Below are 10,275 nucleotides of genomic sequence, written 5' to 3'. Positions count from 1 at the left end.
AGTACTTGAGTGGAGGCCCATTGTCCATTTGCTGCCTTAAGACTAAACCTATAAATTTATGCATGTAGTTCTATTTCCCAACCTCCAATATAAATATATGTACATATGTACATGCCTGCATTTAGACCTCTATAAATACCCTTTGTCTCCTAGTTCCTCCATCTATTTACTTTTACTTTCCTCTTGTCCCACTATCATGCTCAGTCTTCATTTGGGTTTCAATAATTTCTCTGTTACATTGTCCTTGCTGAATCCCTACCAGGCTCTCACACCCTCCTTGCTACTAATTTTGGATCACTTGTTGCTTCCCTGCCCCTGGGTTGGTCAACACCACCTCCTTACCCCTGCCTCCCCATCTCCCGTGCCGCCCCGGAGCCATCGGTCCCATTGTTTTCTCCTCCAGACAAATTCTAAATGTGTGTGTTCACACCTTTTCTATTTTGATAAATCCCAAGCAGTAGCTACTAATACACCCATCAGTTTGTCTGTAATAGTCTGTGAGATAATAAATAAAACTTCTCTAAAGAGCACTAGACTTCATTACTAAAATCCAAACATTACACCATGTTACAAATGTGATATATGAATTCCAAAGATGAAAATATACTGTTTTGTAGTACCAAGCACTACTGATATTTGATTCATTTCATTCATTTTCTTGTTTTACAGTATAATTTTCACAATTAGAACACAATAAAAATAGGCAGTGGCTATTGATAAAGAAGTCAGCAATTTTGTTCCTTATTTCATTTAAAGACTCCATATTACCTTGTCCTTTCCATTCGCTTAAGAGGTGGTCTTCCGGAAGCAGAAATGGTTTTTGATCGACTGTAACTTGGTTTGTAACCCAAGCCCCACTTATCTTTTAGGGAAGCAGCCTAATGAAATGGAAGACACAAAGGATGACTTTCAGCAATTGGTTATCATAGCCTTATCCTACTTCCTATAAAAGAAAACATTGTCTTACACAAGTCAGTGTGTTTTCCCATGTCAATAACAAATTACTTTAAAGTACAACTTTAAATGTCACTTAACAATATATGTGGGTCAGAGCAGAAGAGGAATCAGCTACCCTTCAGTGTCAAGTTCAACTAAGGAAGGTTGTGAAATGAAAATACCACCTTGCAGAACACAGAAAAAAAGAGAACAAAAATTAGGGATGGAGGAAACCCAAACAGGGTGAGAGCAGAGAGAAGAACTGAAAGGTAAAGGTAAAAGAGTTGGAGGTGGGGGGAGGAGAAACGGAGAAACCACCAGCCATCTCCTGAGGACTACCCAGAGGCACCCTACCATAAAACTCTTTATTACAGCACAGTTAAGAACAAGGCGACTTGAATACTCTCCCTGTCTCCAAATTCCTCTTCTCCACTATTTTTTGGACGGGGAGGTGGTTTGGGGACAGGTGGAACAGATTCTCACACAGTGGAGATTTAGAAGGCAAGAGAGGGTGGTAAAAGGAATTGCAGGGTCAATGTCAAATGAGACAAGTATAATTTCAGATACAATTTCAATAATGTCTCTAGTCTTCTCTACTTACTTTTATTTTCTATGTCAGTTACCAAGGATAAACAATTATAAACAGCACAAAAACAATATTTACTTAAATAAAATACTTGTTAGGTAGATAAAAGAAAAAGCATTGCAGTTCTTTGGCATTTGGGGGATTATCAAAGGTCAAACCAATAAAGAGTATCAGGAGCTCTGGCATCCTCTTTTCTCTTCCTCTGACCTCAGCTGCTCCAGCGTACCGTATATGTCACCCCGAGTATTTCACCCTGTACTTCAGCCAGGGCACCTAAGTTTACCACAAAAACTACATAAAGAATGTGCCGAAAAACTCGGCTTATACACGAGTATATATGGTCATCTATTTTATATATTGAGGAAGCAGTCAAATAGGGAAAACAGGGAGGTTTTAGCTGATTTACTAAAAAAACAAAAACAAACTTAAAAACCCATTCACATTCATAGAAAAGAAGCTGTGTTTCCTCTCACCTTGACACAATGCAACCTAAGGTCATTTGAACATGTTTTACAATTATTTTCTACTGGCATAGTACCTCATTCTGAGTTGGGCTGCTAACCAACCACAAGGTAAGCAATTTGAAACCACCAGTAGTAGCTCTGATGAAGAAGGAAGAGACTTTCTACTCCTATAAAGAATTACAGTGTCAGAAACCGATGAGGGCAGTTCTACCCTGTTCTCCAGAGCCAAGATGATGGTGGTGAGTTAAGTGATATGTTTATAAAGGAACACAGTAGGACTGCAAACTGCAAGGTTGGAGGCTCAAACCCACCAGTTCCTCCATGACAGAAAGATGAGGCTGTCTATTGGTACTGGTACAATGACAGATACATAGATCACACGAACTGAATAGAGAACCGAGAAAAAAATTCTTCCATATCCAGACAATTAATCTTAAACAAAAGGCTCCCCCCCCAAAAAAAACACCAGCAAATAAGAAATAGTCTTTTCAACAAATACTGCTAGTAAAATCGGATCCCCATCTGCTTAAGAATGAGAAACAGGACCCTAACTCACCTCACATACAGAAACAAGATGTATCAAAGACCTAAATGTAAACCCCAATGAGAAAACAGGGACAAACTTCGGCCCATTGTGTGGCACGGACAAACTATCAAACTCAAGGAAGCACACATGAAAGACACAATATATGACTGAAACTCCTAAAAATAAGACACTTATGTGCATCAAAAAGACTTCATCAAGAGTAAAAAGAGATATAATATATACAAGTCAGCTGGTATTCTCAGCATTGGATTAACAACAACACAGACATCAGAGATAATTTTATAAAGCAAAAAATACAAACCATCTACTACAATTCTTCTTAAGGGTTTACTCACTCGCATACTGGATCTCCGTAACTTTTTACGGACATCTCTTCGAATGTCATTCACAGCAACAGATTCTAACTGTTGATAACGCTGAATTTCCTGGTTTATGGTGCCTTCACTTGCACCCAATTTTCTGGTTACAAAACAAACATGGAAATTAGTGTGAAGAAGTAACAGGAAAATTGATTTTTACTTGTTTCTTCTGAATTTTTTTATTTAGCATAATAGCGAAGATTATGTGTGGATAGGCCAAAGCCCTTCATACAGTTAACAGCCTGGCAAACTGTGAATAGTTCTTTCTAATGTTTGAGGAAATAGTTCTTACCCATTCTGCACAGAGAACCTCTCTGAAAATCTCATGAAAAACATGGACAGAATGAAGAAAAATGTGCATATGTAAAAGTGCTCATAAAACTTACACCTCAGATAAAGCTTCTGGAGGAGGAAGTTTATTTTGCTTCAAGTCACTTTTTCCCTTGAGAACAAAACTCAAACTGTAATGTAGGTCAACAGGAAAATGTGAATCACTGTGTAATTAATTTACAGACACGTTTAGGCAGAATCCGTTATCATGCAAAAGGCACATGTTTGGTGTTAAGCCCCTGAAAGCAGAAAACACTAGTGGTAGGTGTGCGAAGATTAGAAAAATACAAGGCACAACCTTTACCTTTTGGGAAAACAGAAAAACTTCAAAGCTTGGCAAGAAGAATATGTAGTCTTAAAGAGGAAATACTTACTTAATCATTATAATCCAGCAGCTAATGTGCATGCAAAAACAATTACTACCACCTACACCCTCCCCCCAACTCACCCTATTCTCCGGCTCAGCACTACAAAATTACTAACATTGGTAATGAAAAATAAATAATAAAATAAAAAACATGTAGTTTGAATTCAGACATATACAAGTTGAAACTCCTATTTCTTCTCTTTACTAAGCCACAGTTTCTCTCAGTGATAAAGTCTGGAAATGCCAGCAACCCTCACAGATGTTGTGAGGATTAAAGTGAAATAATACATACCAAACTCATAGTAGTAACTCAATGAAAGTGAAATTGGTTTTGTTTAATTATTTCACAGACACACTAATGCTGGCAAGGCTCGTGTACACAGAGGTGGACCGGAGCCTGGGGTATATCGTGCTTATAGCTCCAGGGAAGAGATGCTTCTAGTCCAGTGAACCGCTACAGCTTGGAAACCCAGAGGGGCGATGTTACTCTGGTTGATAGAGCTCCCAGGAGAGGGAATCAACTCAAGGGCAGTGAATGATATGTGAGGAAAATCAGAGAATTACTTCCAGGGTTCCAGTTCATCGATGAATGGACTCATCCCACACAAAGCAGGTTTAAAAACAGTGGATGGCTCCAGACAAGTTTTCTGAGGAATACACTTGTCTTAGAAGCCTTAGGGTGCCTTAAAGACAACAACCAGTTCAATCAAGGGGCTCTGCTGGGCAAGTTAAATTCAAGACTGTGAGGCCAGCCAAGGTGGTGACGGCCATCATTTTTCAGATTCCAAAGGGAAACTATCTTGATATGTTTTCTTGAAGGACAGAATGGTCCCAGAATCTTATGATGAAGAAGCTTTAAGAAAATGAAAGACTGTATTGGTGAGGAAAAAAGTCAGGAAAACTGCACCAAGGAATGTTTTTTTAATTACGACAGTGCATCTGCTCATTCTTTGAGTGTAACAGGGCTGTCCAATGAGAGTGTCGTTGAAAAAACTTACTCCATTTACTCTCTAACCTTAATCTTGCCCCTTCAGATTGTTTTTTCTTTCACAATCTCAAAGAAAATTTAAAAGGATGATGATTTGTGCTCCTCAAGGATTTCTTAACTGCTGTTCTGATGTGGTATAAACTGAAGAATGCAGAATTTTGGGGAACAAGTTAGCAAGAGATGGAAACACTGCCTTCAGAAGTGGACAGTCCTAAATGGATAAGTTTGCTTCCTAAAGATGAAGTAAAGTTACTTAATAGGGTTCTTCTATCCAGTCGTTCTAACTACCATTCAGCGCTGGGTGAGACCATGCAAATAAGGAGCAAAGGACTTTAAATCAAGGATTGGTCCGTTTTGCTATTCTATTGGGTATAAAGTGAGTCATTTTAAAAGCAGAAACAAAGAATCCCAGGACCATAAATATAGAAGAGTCACAGCTAAGCATGGGCAAGATCACTGTATGAAGTAAGGCATATTTGACTTCTGCCTCAGAGGACTCAATCCTTTGACAGGTGTGGGGCTAGATTCTCCTTCCCCGTCTGTGTAGACACTGGAGGTCACATGTGCCCCCTAGACCATTTCTTCATAAGATTTCTATGATTGTGCGGGATAAGAGTTGGACTGCTAGCTACAAGGTCAGTGGTTCAAATCCAGCAGCTTCTGTCTAGAAGAAAGGTGGGCTGTCTTCTTCTGTAAAGATTTGTAGTCTTGGAACCCTATATTGGGTCACTGTAAGTTGAAATTGACACAATGGCAGTGCACTATATGTGAATCTACACATGGGGAGATACATGTGATATACAATCAGTCAAAAGACATTCAGAAATAGGGAACTGCAAAGAGCACTAACATTATCACTAATAAATTTATGATAGCAGCTAAATTACGAAACTTCTCTGGGCTTTGGTGTCTTCATTTATAAATGAACGAGAGTGAAATTCAAGTTCTGCTTTCACCACATTTAAAATCCTTTCAATCTAAAATTAAGGAGCACTGTATTAAATTCAAAATGCTTATACATACTTGAGATCATCTATTACTTTTGCCTGTTCATTCAGTTCTCTAATATCTACTATGCGCTTCACAACTTTTCTTCCTCTAAGTTCCCCTTGTTGGCTGCCAGATGCTCCTTGTCTTCGATAATCTGCAGCTTCCTGAAAAATCAAAAGCACATTGGTCAATGCCACGTTCAGGTAACACAGCAAATCTTCTAACACAAAACTAACACCTTAAATCAAGTTAGCATGCAAGAATCAAAGCCAGCTATACTAAGAGTACAATGATTGGAATTCACCAGTGATTCGAATCCCTTCATTTTCATAAGACATCTATTTAGTTGCTACCTACGTGTCCCCATGAATGAGCTCTGCATGCTTTCAAATGGGACTGGCTAGACTGAGGGAAGCCCATCTCTGGGTCACGCATATACTCTGCAGGAACAGAATAGCGCTGATTTGGGGGCGTCAGGCCTAGGAGGTGATTTACAAGTCGCTGCCCAAAGGTGAGCTTGTGGCCATCTCCACTTACTGAACTTCCATCTGAACTCTAAATGATAAACAGTGACATTAATTTTTCACATTTCTTTACAAGAACAAAACTATTACATGGTAAACGGTTAAAATACATTAAAAAATTAATGCCAGAATGAAAGCAGAGAATAAATGTCTTTTTAATTACCACATTACTTGATGTTATACAATGTAAAAATATGAACATCTACTTAAAAAAAAAATTTTTTTTTAAACATTTTATTAGGGGCTCATACAACTGTTATCCCAATCCATACACACATCAATTGTGTAAAGCGCATTTGTACATCGTTTCTCAAAACATTTTCTCTCCACTTAAACCCCCGACATTAGGTCCTCATTTTTCCCCTCCCTCCCCGCTCCCCCTTCCCTCATCAGCCCTTGATAGTTTATAAATGGGTATTTTGTCATATCTTGCCCTGTCCGACGTCTCCCTTCACCCACTTTTCGGTTGTCTGTCCCCCAGGGAGGAGGTCACACACAGTTCCATGAATCGGTTCCCTCTTTCCTACCCATTCTCCCTTTGCCCTCCCTCTTTTGCCACTCACACCACTGGTCCTATAGGGCTCATCCGTCCTGGATTCCCTGTATTTTCAGTTCCTATCTGTACCAGTGTACCTCCTCTGGTCTAGCCAGACTTGCAAGATCGAATTCGAGTCATGGTAGTGGGAGCGGGGAGGAAACATTTAGGAACTAGAGGAAAGTTGTATTTCTCATCATTGTTACATCGCACCGTGACTGGCTCATCTCCTCCCCGAGACCCCTCTGCAAGGGGATCTCCAGTGGCCTACTAATGGGCTTTGGATCTCCACTCCGCACTCCCCCCATCATTCACTATGGTAAGATTTTTTGTTCTGATGATGCCTTACACCTGATCCCTTCGACACCTCGTGGTTGCATAGGCTGGTGTGTTTCTTCCATGTGGGCTTTGTTGCTTCTGAGCTAGATGGCCACTTGTTTACCTTCAAGCTTTTAAGACCCCAGACGCTATATCTTTTGATAGCCGGGCACCATCAGCTTTCTTCACCACATTTGCTTATGCTACCCATTTGTCTTCAGTGATTTGTTCGACACCTCATGATCACACAGGTTGATATGTTGTTCCATGTGGGCTTTGTTGCTTCTGAGCTAGATGGCCACTTGTTTACCTTCAAGCTTTTAAGACCCCAGACGCTATATCTTTTGATAGCCGGGCACCATCAGCTTTCTTCACCACATTTGCTTATTCACCTGCTTTGTCTTCAGCAGTTGTGTCGGGAAGGTGAGCATCATAGAATGCCAATTTAATAGAAGAAAGTATTCTTGCGTTGAGGGAGTACTTGAGTGGAAGCCCAATGTCCTTCTGCTACCTTAATACTAAACCTATAAATGTAGGCTCATAGATCTATTTCCCCATCCTCATATATTTGCATAGAACATCTACTTTTTAAAACGTGCACTCGATTTGGCATGACACTCCTTGATTTTTGAAATTTCACTTTAAACATCTTTCAAATATAAGTTGCACCCTCTAAAATGTCCAACTCAATATGTTTTTTTAAAATAATGTATATTTCAAAGTTGTGTAAGTATACCACATTCTAGTGTAGAATATTTCCATCACCTCAAAAATGAATCCCACATATATTACCAGTCACTCCCATTTCCCCTTCATCCCGCTTCAGGCCACTATGAGCTTTCTCTCTATAGATTTACATTCAGTTGGCTTTTAATGTTAGGACATTACCTATAGGCCGGAATAATAGCTGGTTGACAGTCATGAGACACAGAACTCAATTTAAAAACAACAAAGTGAAATGTAGACATAGGAAAATAACATTCCCTTCCCTTGTTTATCCAAAAATATCAACTAAAATGTAGTAAATAACATTCAGTATTATTAATACCCGTCTCAGAGTAGAAGCCAGTCCTGTGGAACCGTAATAGGGAGTTTACTTACAGTATGAATAGTGGGAGACATGGTATCCACTTCATCCTCATCGGACAGGTCAGCTATGTTCACTGAATTTAGGTCAGCAATGTCATCTATGTCCTCCTCTCCTGTCAGTGTTGTAAGGGTGTTGCCCAGAGCATTAAGTCTTTTGCCAATATTAGGATCCATGTGGACATCAATCCCACACATTTTCCACAATACATTGAGAGTCCAGGTTCCAGCACTACTACTTTCTATTTAAATAAAGAAGTGATATTTTTGAAAAGTCCTGAGCATAGATATTTAAATAGCTCTATATTTAAGAAATACAATGGATGATAACCACATGTGATAACAAATGTCTCTCACCACTAGATCCCGGGACATGTGAGATGGATTCCAATGTGCATGGGTGTACATCTGTTGTTTGTTTTGTACAGCACTCTTTGCTCTGGTCAACTGTGCATTCCCTCCCAAACTCCTAACATACCACAGCGAAACAAGGGAACTTCGAAAAACTCACAGAAAAAAAAAATCTTTTAATTCAATTTCCCCACAAACGTTTTGAAGTCCTCCTCATAATAGGAACTGCCATGACCCTGAATCATTAGCCTGACTTAATTAGATAACTTGTCCAGGTGAGAGGAAAGGTGGAAATAGAGAGTCCTTCCCTGAACTTGAAAAAAGGTCAGCCCCTCTCTAGAGATTGAGGCTCGTGAGCTGTTGGCAGCCAGGTTTCCTGCTGAGTATAAGCAGGAGCTATGGAACAAGAGCTGTGAAGAGCACTGGGGACATATGAGATCTTGGTTCCAGTTTCTAAGAGCCCCGAACTGAAATGGTCCCCTCTTTCCTACTCTTTCTATATTTAAATGTGGGCAGAAATATCCTTTTAGTAACTCTCCCCCTTTCCCTTTTTGGACTTTTCATTGTGAATTATGGCAGGGTTTACCATATTAAATCTATTTTATGTTGTATTTATTCAACATAAAACAACTTATCTAGCCTGTCAATAGCTGTCCCTGCAGCCCCCTCTTGTAGGATACCATCTTCCTCTACTTCTGAGTTAACACCTGTCCACCTCCTAGGCTATTATTTCCCTTCCCTTTCCCCTCTCAACCCTAATAGCTGCAATTTGTTTCTTTTGGTACAAAAAGCTTTTTCTTAATTTTTTTAATAAAGTGGTCTCATACAATATTTGTCCTTCTGTGATTGACTAACTTAACTCAGCATAATGTCCTCCAAGCTTTTGTCAAGAGCGTTTCAGAGGTTCATCATTATGACTGAGCGGCTGAGCTCTGCTTTCTGTGTAAGGTAGTGCGAGTGGGCTGTTGTCGCAAATACAAGTTCACGGAACCTCTTCCCCACTCCGTATGTTTGCCAGAGTCCCCGCTTCCTTCTAAGATGACTGCGGGAAATCTCCTCAACTTTCTCATTTCGCTCATTGCTGAGATAACTTACATAGGAAAAGTACTGACTATAGCCTCAGAAAAGATAAAAAGAAATATTAAAAGAACGAAAAGCTATGAACCAAAATCGGCTTCTGTGCCTTACATTATCTTAGCACAAAAGCCCAACTGTTGCTGTCAAGTTGATTTTGACATGTGTTACAGCATAGACCTGTGTTCCACAGAGTCTTCTTAACCGTAATCTTTATGGAAGCAGACTGCCACGCCTTTCTCCCACAGCACTGCTGCATCATTCAAACTACCAGCCTTTACTTTAGTAGACATGTACAAACCATTTGCATCACTGAAGGACCTATCTTTTTTTCATCAAAAGATCATTTTATTGGGGGTTCTTACAACTCATAACAATTCACACAACAATTGAATCAAACATATTTGTACATATGTTGCCACCATTCTTTTCTAGATATTTACTTTCTATTGAGCCCTTGGTATCAGCTCCTCTCCCCTGGCCCCCTGGTGACCCCTTGATAAATTATAAATTATTATTATTTTCATATTTTACACCAACTACTGTCTCCCTTCCCGCATGATTTCTGCTCTTCATCCTCCGGGGGGTGGGGGGTGAGGTGTAGTTATGTGTCGATCACTGCGATTAGTTCCCCCTTCCTCCCCTCCTCTGCACACCTTCCCCCTACCCTCTGGTATCGCTATTCCCATATTGTTTCTGGATTCCGTGTGTCCTGAACTCTTCTCTTATCTGTACCTGTGCACATGCTCCAGTCTAGCCCATGGTGAAAAGCAGGACTGGGGTCATGATAGTGGTGTGTGTGTGTGTGTGTGTGTGTGTG

At 39.9% G+C, this 10,275-nt stretch overlaps 1 protein-coding gene across 3 annotated transcripts in view; it reads right to left on the bottom strand.

The window, feature by feature from the left end:
- Positions 1–10,275, bottom strand: part of KIAA1109 (KIAA1109 ortholog) — a 195,776-nt gene that overhangs the window by 40,561 nt on the left and 144,940 nt on the right. For 2 of the 3 annotated variants that reach the window (XM_045287399.1, XM_004711839.2), the window contains exons 59-62: positions 8,046–8,272; positions 5,601–5,731; positions 2,869–2,992; positions 769–878 (exon numbers count right to left, since the gene is read on the bottom strand). In XM_045287399.1, coding sequence (XP_045143334.1) covers positions 769–878; positions 2,869–2,992; positions 5,601–5,731; positions 8,046–8,272 — 592 coding nt within the window. Of the gene's footprint in view, positions 1–768; positions 879–2,868; positions 2,993–5,600; positions 5,732–5,924; positions 6,123–8,045; positions 8,273–10,275 lie in introns of all 3 variants that reach the window. The other variant, XM_045287398.1, reaches the window with a different exon arrangement.

This window comes from Echinops telfairi, unplaced genomic scaffold (assembly GCF_000313985.2).
Source record: "Echinops telfairi isolate 266 unplaced genomic scaffold, ASM31398v2 ScPeMD7_14;HRSCAF=57, whole genome shotgun sequence".
In the NCBI taxonomy this organism is placed as follows: Eukaryota; Metazoa; Chordata; class Mammalia; order Afrosoricida; family Tenrecidae; genus Echinops; species Echinops telfairi.
Note: the sequence above shows the minus strand (reverse complement) of the source record. Positions and strands in the feature narration are given on the sequence as shown.